General features: G+C 35.3%; 1 protein-coding gene across 2 annotated transcripts in view; it reads left to right on the top strand.

Moving 5' to 3' along the window:
• Positions 1–17,024, top strand: part of KCTD8 (potassium channel tetramerization domain containing 8) — a 270,038-nt gene that overhangs the window by 140,197 nt on the left and 112,817 nt on the right. Inside the window, exon 2 of one of the 2 annotated variants that reach the window (XM_063705256.1) lies at positions 11,340–11,467. The exons of the other annotated variant lie outside the window; for it this stretch is intronic. Coding sequence (XP_063561326.1) covers positions 11,340–11,446 — 107 coding nt within the window. The 3' untranslated portion in view covers positions 11,447–11,467. Of the gene's footprint in view, positions 1–11,339; positions 11,468–17,024 lie in introns of those variants that run through there. 2 annotated transcript variants of the gene reach the window in all.

The following is a 17,024-nucleotide window of genomic DNA, read 5'->3' as shown; positions in this document are numbered from 1 at the left end:
ACCTTGGGCTTTGTAAAAACAAAGCGTGTTTGCTAACTGTTCTTAAATATGGAGATCCATTTCTTGTTTCATCTTTCCTAACCATGATTTATTATATCCTATAATTTAATTACTTCAGCCATCAACCTAATAGTGGGAAGGTATAAGAGTTTAATCTACAATTACTTAATACAGTACAACAAAAACTTATCAATGGCATTATATTACTTTTAATCACAGCTTATTATTCCCTTTATATTGACTAGATGTTATGTGAAACTACTGAATAAGAGGCTGAAGACATTCAGGGGCGTAGTAAGTGTGGAAATTGTTAACCAACAAAAAAATGTATTGATCCAAGTGATGCTTGAAGTGGTAGAAAGATTAGGAAAACTATTTTTTAAATGCAGGCCATCTACTTTACCTCAATTCTGACTATTCTCCTTATTGCATTTTTTTCACTTAATAAACAGTTATTTATTGAATATGTTCTCTGAGTCAGACATGCCAATTCTTCTGTCACCTAGAGGGATTCGTGTACCACATACCTATTTTTCTTCATTTTGTCTTATTCTTCTTGGGCTTAATAAAAACAAAAGCTTTGATGGGGAAAATGGAGTATGATAAAACTGGAAATGTAGATGGTCACTCAGAGATATTTATAGAATCAAAATTCTGGTGTCTCAAGTTGGATAATGACTCCTTAGTACATAAGGTGATGTTAGAGTCTGGACGACTGCATGAGCCTTTCTGTCATTTAGTGTTACGTGAAATTTTCATCAGTGTAACATCATACATATTGAGACATTATTGATTTGTAACCTGAGTTTGTATTTATCTTGCAGCTGATATTTTGGAGGACAATACCTTTTCTGCTAATGATCTGCTAATTTAAAGAATGCTTGCTTTCTTTTAGCCAATTTTAGAAAATGTTAAAAACGATTAAGAGTTTTTTCATTTTTTTTTTCTCAGACAGGGTCTCACTCTGTCCCCCAGGCTGGAGTGCAATGGTGCAATTACAGTTCACTGCAAATTCTGCCTCCTGGGCTCAAGCAATTCTGCCTTAGCCTCCCAAGTAACTGGGACTACAGGAGCACAGCACCACACCCAGCTAATTTTTGTATTTTTTGTAGAGATGGGATTTTGCTATGTTGCCCAGGCTGGTCTTGAACTCCTGAGCTCAAGCAATCCACCTGCCTCAGCCTCCCAAAATACTGGGATTACAGGAATAAGCCACCATGCCTGGCCTTATTTAAGAGTTCTTATTACACCTCTACGCAAATAAACTAGAAAATCTAGAAGAAATGGATAAATTCCTCGACACATACACTTTCCCAAGACTAAACCAGGAAGAAGTTGAATCTCTGAATAGACCAATAACAGGATCTGAAATTGTGGCAATAATCAATAGCTTACCAACCAAAAAGAGTCCAGGACCAGATGGATTCACAGCAGAATTCTACCAGAGGTACAAGGAGGAACTGGTACCATTCCTTCTGAAACTATTCCAATCAATAGAAAAAGAGGGAATCCTCCCTAACTCATTTTATGAGGCCAGCATCATCTTGATACCAAAGCTGGGCAGAGACACAACCAAAAAAGAGAATTTTAGACCAATATCCTTGATGAACATCGATGCAAAAATCCTCAATAAAATACTGGCAAACCGAATCCAGCACCACATCAAAAAGCTTATCCACCATGATCAAGTGGGCTTCATCCCTGGGATGCAAGGCTGGTTCAATATGTGCAAATCAATAAATGTAATCCAGCATATAAACAGAACCAAAGACAAAAACCACATGATTATCTCAATAGATGCAGAAAAAGCCTTTGACAAAATTCAACAACCCTTCATGCTAAAAACTCTCAATAAATTAGGTATTGATGGGACATATCTCAAAATAGTAAGAGCTATCTATGACAAACCCACAGCCAATATCATACTGAATGGGCAAAAACTGGAAGCATTCCCTTTGAAAACTGGCACAAGACGGGGATGCCCTCTCTCACCACTCCTATTCAACATAGTGTTGGAAGTTCTGGCCAGGGCAATTAGGCAGGAGAAGGAAATAAAGGGTATTCAGTTAGGAAAAGAGGAAGTCAAATTGTCCCTGTTTGCAGACGACATGATTGTATATCTAGAAAATCCCATTGTCTCAGCCCAAAATCTCCTTAAGCTGATAAGCAACTTCAGCAAAGTCTCAGGATACAAAATCAATGTACAAAAATCACAAGCATTCTTATACACCAATAACAGACAAACAGAGAGCCAAATCATGAGTGAACTCCCATTCACAATTGCTTCAAAGAGAATAAAATACTTAGGAATCCAACTTAAAAGGGACATGAAGGACCTCTTCAAGGAGAACTACAAACCACTGCTCAATGAAATAAAAGAGGATACAAAGAAGTGGAAGAACATTCCATGCTCATGGGTAGGAAGAATCAATATTGTGAAAATGGCCATCGTGCCCAAGGTAATTTATAGATTCAATGCCATCCCCATCAAGCTACCAATGACTTTCTTCACAGAATTGGAAAAAACTACTTTAAAGTTCATATGGAACCAAAAAAGAGCCCTCATTGCCAAGTCAATCCTAAGCCAAAAGAACAAAGCTGAATGCATCACGCTACCTGACTTCAAATTATACTACAAGGCTACAGTAACCAAAACAGCATGGTACTGGTACCAAAACAGAGATACAGATCAATGGAACAGAACAGAGCCCTCAGAAATAACGCCGCATATCTACAACTATCTGATCTTTGACAAACCTGAGAGAAACAAGCAATGGGGAAAGGATTCCCTATTTAATAAATGGTGCTGGGAAAACTGGCTAGCCATATGTAGAAAGCTGAAACTGGATCCCTTCCTTACACCTTATACAAAAATTAATTCAAGATGGATTAAAGACTTAAATGTTAGACATAAAACCATAGAAACCCTAGAAGAAAACCTAGGCAATACCATTCAGGACATAGGCATGGGCAAGGACTTCATGTCTAAAACACCAAAAGCAATGGCAGCAAAAGCCAAAATTGACAAATGGGATCTAATTAAACTAAAGAGCTTCTACACAGCAAAAGAAACTACCATCAGAGTGAACAGGCAACCTATGAAATGGGAGAAAATTTTTGCAACCTTCTCATCTGACAAAGGGCTAATATCCAGAATCTACAATGAACTCAAACAAATTTACAAGAAAAAAACAAACAACCCCATCAAAAAGTGGGCAAAGGATATAAACAGACACTTCTCAAAAGAAGACATTTATGCAGCCAAAAGACATTTTGAAAAATGCTCATCATCACTGGCCATCAGAGAAATGCAAATCAAAACCACAATCAGATGCCATCTCACACCAGTTAGAATGGCAATCATTAAAAAGTCAGGAAACAACAGGTGCTGGAGAGGATGTGGAGAAATAGGAACACTTTTACACTGTTGGTGGGACTGTAAACTAGTTCAACCATTGTGGAAGTCAGTGTGGCGATTCCTCAGGGATCTAGAACTAGAAATACCATTTGACCCGGCCATCCCATTACTGGGTATATACCCAAAGGACTATAACTTATGCTGCTATAAAGACACATGCACACATATGTTTATTGCGGCACTATTCACAATAGCAAAGACTTGGAACCAACCCAAATGTCCAACAACAATAGACTGGATTAAGAAAATGTGGCACATATACACCATGGAATACTATGCAGCCATAAAAGATGATGAGTTCATGTCCTTTGTAGGGACATGGATGAAATTGGAAATCATCATTCTCAGTAAACTATCGCAAGGACAAAAAACCAAACACCGCATGTTCTCACTCATAGATGGGAATTGAACAATGAGAACACATGAACACAGGAAGGGGAACATCACACTCTGGGGACTGTTGTGGGGTGGGGGGAGGGGGGAGGGATAGCATCGGGACATATACCTAATGCTAAATGACGAGTTAATGGGTGCAGCACACCAGCATGGCACATATATACATATGTAACCTGCACATTGTGCACGTGTACCCTAAAACTTAAAGTATAATAATAAAAAAAAGAGTTCTTATTGATAATCCTACTGGTGTAGGATTAGTTTGAATTAAGCATTTGAAAAACATACCATAAGTTTATTTTTCTAGTTATTGCATATAACAGTATATTCTCTTGTTGCAATCAGATTGCAAAGCTGATTATTCTTTTCTGTAACCTTTTAATAGAATATTTCAAACAAGTTTTTATTTAAAAAGAGATGGCAATACAGAAAATGTTTTCTCATGATATACATGAATATAACCTTTTTTTCTGATCAGATTGCAAAGCTGATTATTCTTTTCCGTAACCTTTTAATAGAATATTTCAAACAAGTTTTTATTTGAAAAGAGATGGCAATACAGAAAACGTTTTCTCATGATGTACATGAATATAACCTTTTTTTTCTGATAGCATGATTGTAGTTAGATCCATTGTGGACAGTGCTTTACATTTATTATATTATTAGCGATAAAAATCATGATTGGGAACTGAAATAGAAGCTGTGCCTCTGATAAATATCAGACCTTTGGAGGGCTTTAATCTGTTCTAATTTACTCATAAGTGTGTTGACTTAGTTATAAAGCAAAACAGCATGTTATTCTACACCTCTGTAGGTTATTTTGGATAACTCTGAATTTCCATTACATTTGAAAAATAGTCAAGAGTCAGGTTATTTTTAAAAATCACCTAAGGCGGCCGAGTGTGGTGGCTCACAGCTGTAATCCCAGCACTTTGGGAGGCCGAGGCGGGTGGTTACGAGGTCAGGAGATTGAGACCATCCTGGCTAACACAGCGAAACCCCGTCTCTACTAAAAATACAAAAAATTAGCCGGGTGTGGTGGCGGGTGCCTGTAGTCCCAGCTACCCGGAGGCTGAGGCAGGAGAATGACGTGAACCCAGGAGACGGAGGTTGCAGTGCGCTGAGATGGCCTGGGCGACAGAGTGAGACTCCGTCTCAAAAAAAAAAAAAAAAAAAAAAATCACCTAAGGCACCACCTTTTTTTTTTTTTGAGACGGAGTCTCACTCTGTTGCCAGGTTGGAGTGCAGTGGCGCGATCTCGGCTCACTGCAATCTCAGACTCTCTGGTTCAAGCAATTCTCCTGCCTCGGTCTCCAGAGTAGCTGAGAATACAGGCACTTGCCACCACGTCCAGCTAATTTTTGTATGTTTAGAAAGATGGAGTTTCACCATGTTGGCCAGGATGTTCTGGATCTTCTGACCTTGTGATCCGCCTGCCTATGCCTCCCAAAGTGCTGAGATTACAGGCGTGAGCCACCGTGCCCAGCAGGCACCCCATATTTATGCAAGAAGAAAGACATACACAACAGTTTCCCATCTCACCTTAAACTTTCGGTAAAAATATCTTGGATTTTCATTATGTTAGAATGTTGCTACATGGAAGAAGGCTTGGTGGGTGGGTAGAAAAATATGATGGCATACCTGTTTTTTAGAAAGAAATGAGGAAGAGTGTTCTTTGAAAAATGAGGCAGAGAGGACCCTTACAAACAAATGAGAATTTACATATGTATTTTAGCAGTGCTTACCTTTGGGTGATGGAGTTATCTATGTAATACTATCTTTCTTACTTTTATGTTTTTAATAGATTTCCACAAGCATGTATTCACTTCTATAATTGGGATACATAATACCCAACTAATGTACTTGAAAGTAAGTTTTAGCAATATTTCTAACCTAGCTACATTGTGATTTTTCAAAGAAGCTTGTAATAATAAGTAAATTATTTATATTTTATTGCCATTGAAAACTTGGAACTTTTTTTTACAACTGTATGCATTGTGTCATGCTTTCATCTTTGTAGATTGTCCATTTTTATATGAATAGCTTTTTTCAAAAGGTCTGTTCATTTGTTACTTTATTTACTATCTTTCAATCAATATTTTATATCTAACTTCTGTGCTATGTTCTGTTCTTTTGGATCCAGTGTGGGTTATTGAGACCAGAAATGTTGTCACCTGTCTTTAAGATGGTAACATTTTGTCACTTTAGTACAGAGCCAGTGGGTGTGAACTCCAAGCTGGTAGCTATTCCCAGTACTTTTTTAAAAAGTTCAATGAGTCAAAGGAGTGTGTTTCATATTGAGACTGTAAGGAAGCAAGTTTTAGGGACCTTCTCCAGCGAGCTATTTCTTATTGTTTCTGGGGAGCTGTCAGCTCTTCCCCTCAGGTGATTTTGAAATACATTTATATATCTTATTGCTGCTACTACTAAAAATGTAGGAAACTGTGGTGATGATGGTGCTTTCTTCTCCTTTTCCCCCAGTTCATCTTAGTTAATTTTATTATACAAAAAAATAAAGAGGTGGGGGGTCAGATCATTAGTGTGAAGGAGTTTTGTGAGGAAAAGTCAGAGACTGCCACTTCCCTATAGAAATATCGATCCATTTCAAGTGGTACATGTAACTGAAACATATCATCTCCTAATTCCGAAACAGAAGACTGACAGACTATTTATGGGAAAGGAAGGGGTCTGAGCCTCAGTATATCTGGGAAGTTTGCTGTAAATCCTTATCTGAGCACATCTGAGCACAGAGAGAAAAAGATAAACTTTAGTCCTAGTGTCTTTCTGTTATTCTTGCAGCATCTTCTTGTGGTGTATATTTTTCATTACAATTATCATTCTATACACATTTTCTTGAGTACTGACAAACTCTGCATCAGATACTGTGCTTCTTGTGAGCGACAGAGAGATAACTAAGGTAATTCTTGACTCAAATGAGTTCATAGTCTAATGGCAGTCTCAAAAATAGATGCAGCAATTATTACAAGTACAATGAAAAGGATGTTGAATCTATTGTGTGCTTTAAAAGCAAGGACTGGCCGCTAATTACAAGAGGTAAAATATTCCATGGAGAACCATAGATTTTGGCCACATGGAATTACTCAGAAGGTGTTAGAAATGTATCACACAAGTGCTGTGTTCATGTAAGTTGCAAATTCATTGTGGAGTAGTAGACATTTCTAATATTTTACATATGTAAGATAAACCTATTCCCTTGGACATAAAGAATCTAAGACCTACCATATCTCTATTTGGGATTTTGAAATGCTTTACCTTGGGAGAAGCAGACATGGTATTTCATTTATACATTATTAATATTCACAGCCTCTACTCAAGATGCCTCTGTGGTAGTATAAATAGCAGGGACATTATGTTTCAAAGATGTATTAAAGTGCAAGTTAATGGTAGTGTTTGCCTTAAAAATAGAAAAGATGCACATATACTATATTTCATTGATTGTAAGATGCTATTTTATTAATAGGTTACCAGAGAAAAAAGATCTCATAAGACTATGTTAAATGTAGATATCTATTTATATGTGAAAAAAATATACATCTGAGAAACAGGGGGCCATGTTATGTCAAAAAAGTAAGCTTTTTGGATGAAAAACAGTCCAAAATGTGATTTAATTTGCAAAGCAATTACAATTTTAGATGATGTTTTATTTTTACAAGTTTTTTGGCAATGCTATTCTAATCTGTTTTGATTTAATTTGTTCCAATTATTGGGCTTACCTATTTATGGAATACTTTTTCCCTATCTTATGTTGAATATATTTTTTTAACTTAGTATTTTGCAGTGGTGGCAGGCTTTATGTGTTGGTGTCTTAATTATTGAAATATTTGTTTTTTTATTGTCAACCCAGTGCTTGGCATATAGATATGTGAAGAACAGATGTGAAAGTACTCTGCTTCTATAGCATTAAATATGCTTTTTAAAATATAGAGTGTTAATATTGGAAATTTATTATAATATATCTTACTGATGTAAAAGAAAATGAAAATGAGCCATTTTTTATTATCTAATGGAGTGTTTCAGATTAGACCTCACGTAACATGGACTCTGTGACCCTGAGGATAGTATAATCTTTGGGGTGTCATTCTTGAGGTTTTTCAGAGGCAGTGTGTATTTTAGATTGTTGCTGTGGGAAATACTCAAAAAAACTTTAAAAAAATCACAGAAACTAAAGATTTAAAAATAAAACACATAATTAGATGAATCATTACTAGAATTTAGGGAACAAATATTAGTGAAGCCCACATGATACCATTCATCACTGTGTTAGTAGAGGAATAGAGTAACTTTATGAACTTATTAAAGAGGAGCAAAATAGTCTACTAATTATATTGGTGTTTCAGTGTCTGAGATATCCTTATTTTTTACAAAAATAACAGAACAGATATGTAAATTATAATGTTTCATAAGCCATTAATATATCAATTTAAAACATATTAGAATAACATTATAAATTATTGTTGGATCCCCAATTCTGCTCATAAATGCCTAATTAACACATGTGACACTGTTACGATACCATTTATACCATTGATTGTATGGGAAGGTCATTTCCAAGGTCAATCACAGGTCTTCTCTTAAAGGGACTTAATTTCCATAGCCTCTTCTTATATTGGCTATTTTGGCTAGAAAGGAATTCAGTGTGGTTAGAATGGAAAGAAAGGCAGAGAAATAGGGGTTACTAAGGATCAGAAAAAATAGGGAGGACTTATCTCTTGCTTGAGGATGAGGAAACTAAATTATTTCATGCTGTATGTGTCTAGATTTCAAAACAAAATACATTCATGATCTCTGTTTGCACTATGCTGCCATTTCTTAAATAACAAATCTTAGCATTCCTTTTCTGCTGCAAAATTACTCTAAAAACAAATATGATCCTATAAGAATTGGAAATATTTAAACCAAGGGAAACCATTATTAATGGCTAGGCAATTAAGGCCAGTTGGGTAGAGTAGTTTCAAGTATCTTGGGTCTTACAAGTTTTTATCTACCAAATGACCAGGTTAACTATTTTACAAAGAGAAGCTACTGAAAGTGAATTAATATGTAATCAATTACCAATATTAATAATTGCATATTGCTACAGTCAGAATGTGTTCCCTAAAATCCATTTGTTAGAAACTTGATTCCCAGTCCTGCAGTGTTGGGAGATGGAGCCTCTGGGAGGTGTTTTGTTCATGAATGGATTTATGCAACTATAAAAAGGGCTTGGGGGAATGGGTACATTCCTCCTGCTCTCTGCCATGTGAGGACACAGCAAGAAAGCCTTCCCAAGATGCTGGCACCTTGATCTTGGACTTCTAAGCCTCTAGAACTATGAGAAACTTCTTTACAAATTAACCAGTCTGTGCTATTCTGTTATAGCAACACAAAATAGCCTGACGCATATCAAAATAAATGACAGGTAATACTTATCAAATTTTAAAGAAATATAAATATACTCAGGTACAAATAAAATATATGTTTATCTTAAATATTTAAAATTTTTACATTTTTTTCTTTGCTTTCCCTCCCTTTCCCAGAAACTGACAATTAAATAAGGACAAGATAAAAGAGGCTGAAAAAGGGGCTCTCTTGGGTCTTAGATTTAAGAGCTATTAAGCCCAGGAACAAACCAAACATTGCCAGCATTTTAGTTCTAAAAGGCCCCATCAGAGGATGTACTAATAGTCGTCTAGTTTTTCTGTCTTTTTATTTTTATTTTTTGAGACTGGGTTCATTCTGTCACCTGGGCTGGAGTGCAGTGGCACAGTCATAGCTCACTGAGGCCTCTAATTCCTGGACTCAAGCAATCCCCCCACCTCAGACCCCAGAGTAGCTGGAACTACAATCGTGTGCCAGCATGTCTGGCTAATTATTATTTTTTAAAATATGGAGACAGGGTCTCCCCACATTACCCAGCCTCGTCTCAAACTCCTGGGCTCAAGGGATCCCCCTGCCTCAAGCTCCCAAAGTGCTGAGATTACAGGCATCAGCCACCCTGCGGGACCTAGTTTCTCTGTTTTTGACAGCCTTTTATCTCCTTTTGCCTTAGAACATTTTGTTACCTTCTTCTAGTTCATTGGTGTTTTAACTGAATTCACCTTGTCCTTAAAATTCAATAGATATGCCTCAGGATTTTACTAGATAAAAGTGGGACCTTAAACATGAAGGGTGCTCATCTCTCACTCTGCTTTTAGCAAATCAGCTCTACCTTAATCTGTTCTGTATACTGGGCTCTGCATAATATTCACTTAAGAAAGCAAGTCCAACATTTGAAAATGTGACTTTGAAAACCTGTCCACAAAATGGATATATAGGATGCTATAGAGAGTTAACATTCTTCTGTTCTATTGATGATAATGGTCTTTGGTGAGAATCCAAGTGAAGCCTTAGGGGACAAGCTATCATGAAAATCAGGTTTCATAAGGAAATTTTTTTCAGTTTTCATGAATAGACACTCTATTTCAAAGTGAGCCAATGCTTTTGTAAGTCAAACCAGATAATCTTACTGGTTGCTATGGTGCTGGAGGGTAATGAGGAAATGGTTTTGAACTTGATGGCATGAGAAATGAATAGATATTCTTTTAAACATATGTTTTTCCATTACAATGAGAAAATCTGGTTTCAATTTATGAAATCTTTGGGCAGAATGTGTTTTTATGTACCTATCTTAAGAGTGCTTTGGTGGCTCATAGGCACCAGTGGGCAAAGGAGTCTTACAAAATCTTTTATGTTTCTAAGTGTCAGACTGGCTTCCATTTTTCTGCGTTACCACAGGACAACATGGACCAGATATACTAAGAGGAAGGATGTATTTACAGTAGTAATGTGATTGTTTATCTTCCCCTTTGTATACTTATAGAGAACCTGCATGTGTCAAATCATTTCTATGATTTAGATTCATCATAATAAATTATCACTTATACTTTCGCTATTGTCAATTTCGTTAAACCTTTGGCAAAATGAACATTATCCTTTTCCTATCCTTTGTCAATTTTTAAGCAAAAGGGCATGCATTGCATTAATTTACATTTTTATTATTAGTGATGTTAAATCTTTGTGATATAAAATAAAATGCTCAAGAAAATTGTTAAACAGATGATAAATGGAATTATCTCATTCTCTATGCAATAATTCTATTTATATTTCTGATAAATCATCCTTTTTTTGATTGGCTTTCCACAGGTTCTCTGACGATGTCTTTGTGCTCGATCTTCTGTAACTTCAGAATGCTAAAATAATTTTCGAGTGGCTATGTTTCAATATTTTCAACAACTTTTTCCATTTTTGGCCAGTGTTTACAAGCCTCTTGGGTTTTAAAAAATTTCCCTCATGTCATCATATAATTGATTAAAATACTAACCAACCTAACTCACCAGATTCCTAGAAAAAAAAAATTAAAGACTAGAAATATAGCATCTAAAATAATAAATATAATTTGCTTTTCCCTGATCTTTTCTTATATAAATTCAATTTCTTTGTGTCCTCTGTGCGCTGCTTCTACCAATTACACCTTTGCTACCTCTAGGTTTGAATATATGGCTATTTATGATTGCTTGCCAGATCAAGCATGAATCAAGATGCAGAACCAGGGCCAGATGCTTGGCAGCGGGTAAGGTTAATACTCTCCATTAAGTATGGCAGATAAATTAATCTGGTTTTAAATTTGGGCAAGTTGAACATTTCCTTTTGAAAAGCATTTGAACTCAGTAATTTGGTTGACTGTATTTGATAACTCTAACTGTAAGGGAAAAGGTCATCAACTAAGAAGAAAAAACCTCTTAAAATAGTTTTCAAAAGACAACTGCAGCTTATGGGCATGGAAAATTATCAGATTGAAAAAAATTGAGGTGTTACTTTCCATAATAATCCTTAGATAAGATTTCCATCTGTTCAGATTCTGGATTTTGTTTAAGTAGCCTAATATTTATTTATATTTTATTTGAGCATTTTATCAACATCTCTTAATGATCTGAAAAAATTATCTACAAGCCCTTATCTACAAAGAGTCTTGTAGAGATTTGTTTACAAGGAGGCTTGAAAAGGACTTCAAACAAAATAGGGGGTGTAGAAAAATATCTCCTACAGTCTCTATGTAAACAAACAATAGAAATTAGTTGAACACATTTAGAATTCAAAGTTACAATTAAAACGAGTTTTAGGGGTAATTACTGGTACTTATGAGATAAAATTTAATCTCATAGGAAATTCTATAATGATTAGGAAAATATAGGCCCTTTCAAGCTGAGGAATTATTAATGGAGACTAAATCTTACTTGATACTTCCTAGACTTTTTTCCCTCAACATACCTAGTTGTAATAACTAGTCACTCAAGAAAAAAAATTGCACCACCACGTAATTATATTTTTTACAAAAATAATTTCAACTTTTATTTTAGATTCAGAGGGTAAAGGTGCAGGTTTGTTACATGGGTACATAGTGTGTTGCTGAGATTTGAGGTACAGATGATCCCATCACTCAGGTAGCGAGCATAGTACCCTATAGGTAATTTTTCAGACCACGCCTTCCTCCCTCTCTACTTCTAGTAATCCTCAGTGTCTATTGTTTCCATCTTTATGTCCATGTGTAGTCAGGGTTTCACTCCCATTTATAAGTGAGAACATGTGGTATTTAGTTTTCTGATCCTGCATTAATTCTCTTAGGATGATAACTTCCAGCTGCATCCATGTTGCTACTAAGGGCATGGTTTCATTCTTTTTATGGTTGCATAGTATTCCATAGTGTATATGTACCACATTTTCTTTATGCAGTCCACTGTCAATGGGCACGTAGGTCAATTCCATGTCTTGACAATTGTGAAGTGATTAACATACAGGTACACGTGTCTTTTGGGTAGAATGATTCATTTTCCTTTGGGTATGTACCTAGTAATGGGATTGCTGGGTTGAATGGGACTTTACGTTCTTCACTAAATCTGCGTACTGCTTTCTGCAGTGGATGAATAACTTATATTCCCACCAAGAGTGTATAAGTGTTCTTTCTCCATAGCCTTACTAACACCTGTTTTTTTTTTTTTCATAATAGCCAATCTGACTGGTGTGAAATGGTATTTCATTGTGGCTTTCATTTGCATTTCTCTGATGATCAGTGATGTTGAGCCTGGTTTTCATACATTTGTTGGCCACTGGCATGTCCTTGTTTGAGAAATGTCTGTTCTTGTTCTTTGCCCATTTTTTAATGAAATTATTTCTTTTTTTGTTTGTTGATTTCTTTAGCTTCCTTATAGATTCTGGATATTGGACCTTTCTCAGATGCATAGTTTGTGAATTGTTTCACCCATTCTGTAGGTTGTCTGCTCACACTGTTGATCGTTTCTCTTGCTGTATAGAAGCTCTTTTCATTTAATTAGGTATTACTTGTCAATTTTTGTTTTTGTTGTAATTGTTTTTGGGGACTTAGCCGTAAATTCTTAGCCAAGATCAATGTCGGGAAGGGTATTTCCTAGCTTTTCTTCTACAATTTTTATAATTTAAATCTTGTATTCATCTTGAGTTAATTTTTGTATAACGTGACAGGAAGAGGTCTAGTTTCATTCTTCTGCATATGGCTAGCCAGTTATCTCAGCACCATTTATTGAGTGGGGAGTCCTTTCTCCATTGCTTATTTTTGTCAATTTTTTGGAAAATCAAATCGTTGTGGGTTTCTGGCTTTATTTCTGGGTCCTCTTTTCTGTTCCAGTGGTCTGTTTGTTTGGTCTGTTCATGTTTTCACTTTCTTCTTGGTTCAGACTTAGAAGATTTTGTGTTTCCAGGAATGTATCTATTTCCTCTAGACTTCCTAATTAGTGTTCATATAGGTGTTCATAATAGTCTCTGAATATATATTGTGTCTGTGGGATCAATTGTAATGCTATCTGTGTCATTTCTGATTGTGCTTATTTGGATCTTCTCTTTCTTTGTTAATCTATCTAATGGTCTAATAATTTTGTCTGTTCTTTTGAAAAACCAACTCTAGGTTTCATTGATCTTTTGTGTAGACTTTTGCTTCTCAATATCATTCAATTCTTCTCTGATATTAGTTATTTCTGTTCTTCTTCTAACTTTGTGGTTGGTTTGTTCTTTTTTCCCCTGGTTCCTCTAGGTGTAGTATTAGATTGTTAATATGAGATCTTTCTAACTTCTTGATGAAGGCGTTTATTTCTATAAACTTTCCCCTTAATACTCCTTTAGCTGCATCCCAAACGTTTTGGTAAGATGTGTCTCTAATTTTTTTAATTTCATAGAATTTTTTAATCTCTGCCTTAATTTTGTTGCTCACCCAAGAGTTACTCAGGAGCAAGTTGTTAAATTTCCATGTATTTGTGTAGTTTTGAGCATTCTTCTTGGGATAGATTTCTATTTTTATTGCACTGTGGTCCAAGAGAGCGCTTGATATGGTTTCAAGTTTTTTAATTTCTTGAGACTTTATGACCCAGCATGTATTCAATCTTTGGACATGTTCTGGGTGCAGATGAGAAGAATATGTAACCTGTGATTATTGAGTGGCGCATTCTGTAGACATCTGTTAGGTATAATTGCTCAATTGTGGAGTTTAAATCAAAAACTTGTTAGCTTTCTTACTGGATGATTTGTCTAATGCTCTCAGTGGTGTGCTGAAATCTCCTACTATTATTGTGTGGCTATCTATGTGTTTTTGTGAGTCAGGAAGAACTTGTTTTATGAATCTGGGTGCACTAATGTTGGGTGCATACATAATCAGGATAGTTAAGCCTTTTTGTTGCATTGTATCCTTTCTTATTATATAATGCCCTTTTTTGTCCTTCTTGATTGTTGTTGCTTTAAAGTCTGTTTTATGTGATATAAGAATTGTGATTCCTGCACTTTATTGTTTTTCATTTGTATGGTAGATCTTTCTCCATCCCTTTACTTTGATCTTGTGCATGTTATTACATGTGAGGTGGGTCTTTTGAAGACAGAAGACAATTGGGTCTTGTCTTCTGATCCAACTTCCCACTCTGTGCCTTTTTATTGTGGCATTTGGACCATTTACTTTCAGGGTTAGTACTGATATGTGAGATTTTGATATTGTTATCATATTGTTAGCTTTTATTTTGTAGACTTGAATGTATAATTTCTTGTAAAATTTGGCCCTGCTGTCTCTTGGCCCTACAGTCAACTGGAGTTAGAGCAACTTGGGGAAGATTGAGAGCCTTGGGATATGGGCACCTGTGGCCACGTTCCACTGCAGCTGCCCTGTGTGCAAAAACCCCCAGGCTCCATGCAGGCTGGAGCTCTGTCTCTCTCTCCTCTCTGTATACTCTCTGGTCAGACCCCCACACACCCCCACCAGTTAAAATGTCTGTGGGGGTTGTGGGATCTCATGTAGCTAGGATCCCAAAGTTTCACAGCAAGAGTGGGTTGCCTCACCATCTCTTCACTCAGCCCTTCCCCAGGAGCCGTTCTAGGATGGAACTAGCACTGGCATTTGACAACCCTGTACAGGGTTTCCAGCTTCCTTTCTCTTTACCCTCAGGGTCTGCATTGCCTCTGTATCAACTCTTGGTGTTTTCTCTCCATGGATCTATTCAAAGTATGTTCCCTTATTGTACTTTAATAATAGATAAGTAAGACTTATTTTGCTCTGTCCCTAGATATGTCACTTTGTATTTATACCACTTTATATTTTGTCTTTGTATTTAAATTTCTTACACTTTTGATTCTTTGAATATATTGTGAGATTTTATTGGTAATATGATATAGTATTCTATATAATATTAATAGTATAGCATTTCAATAATATGTAATATGTTATGCAATTATATAATACATAATATTAACATTACATGAGTAATGAATTACATACATATGAAACACTTGATAGTTTAGTAAGAATTTTACATGTATTAGTTTCTTTAAAGCTCATAGTCATCCTGTGAGGTAGATAGTATCTCTATTTTAAAGATAAGAATTCTCAAAATATGCAGATAAATAAAACTAAATAAAAAAGATGAAAATTAATAAATAAGACTAAATTTATATATATATATTTTAAACTGTATCATTTTTAAAAAATTGAATCCTTTATTGTTTTTATAGAAAAAATGATATATACTGATTAGAAAAGTTCAAATAAGAATAAAAATCTGACACTTTAACAAGGATTGTTACCTGCCTTTTCTGACCATATTCCATACATACACTTCTCAGTATATATGCAGAAAGGAAGAGGGTAGGTGAGATAGGTAGTCAGAAAGAAATTAATTTTGAAAATGGGATACTTTTTCATATAAAAATAGAAAACTTTGATTTAATTTTTACTTTTGTATATCTGAGATAGAAGAACAGATGTAAAATTGAAGGCATAGTTGACCTTGAAATGAGTGTTTCTTCATGAAAAGAAAAAGTTACCTGTAAATTTAAGAAAATAACTGTCATACAGAATAGGCATCTAATGTTTTTGATTGTTTCAACTATGCAAAGTATCTACTACTTCCTTGCTTTGAAAGAGCAGAAATTATAACCATGTCAAACTCAAAGTTGTTTAATTTTCTATACTTAAATAGATTCACTACTCAACATTATATATTTTTGATGTATCACTATTTTTCTGTTAATTAAGCTATTCTAATTAATCTCTTGGTTAGCTAGATTTCATTGTCAGTTTTATGTATCCATGTTTTTAAAGAAAGTTTTTATGTACTAATCACCCAGTCTCTTGCATAGTTGTCAATGACTTTCTATTCCTTATAGAAGAAATGCTTGGATGAGTGTACAATTCTTGATTTATACTTTCACATTAGAACTCTACAGCCATTTCTCAACTTCTTCTAATGTTAATTATGTTCGAGTCTTAAGTGCCTTTTATATAGAAAAAGACAAGAAATACCTTCCCTAATATGCCTTAACATTCTCCTCTAGCACACAAGCTTGAAGATACTAAGGGCACTAAGAATGGAGAAAAGAAAATTTGACATATATTTAATGTCTGTTCAACTAAAGGACTGTTAGCAAGAAGGCAACTCTTCCTTATTCTGTTTAATCTGGTCCAGATACCCATTTTTTTCCTGACCTTTCATAGTACTCTATACTTCTTATAATATTTATGAGATTATTGTATAACCATCTACATACAGGTCGACTGTGGATTCCTTGAATGAATGCAGAAACATAATAAACACTCAATAATTTTTTCTTGAAGGGATTAGTTTTATCTTCTATTGATTTGTAGTGGCTGCCAAGAATACTGTGTTAA

Source organism: Gorilla gorilla, chromosome 3 (genome assembly GCF_029281585.2).
Source record: "Gorilla gorilla gorilla isolate KB3781 chromosome 3, NHGRI_mGorGor1-v2.1_pri, whole genome shotgun sequence".
NCBI classification, from domain to species: domain Eukaryota; kingdom Metazoa; phylum Chordata; class Mammalia; order Primates; family Hominidae; genus Gorilla; species Gorilla gorilla.
The sequence above is the reverse complement of the archived record's forward strand: the minus strand, read 5'-3'. Positions and strand labels throughout refer to the sequence as shown.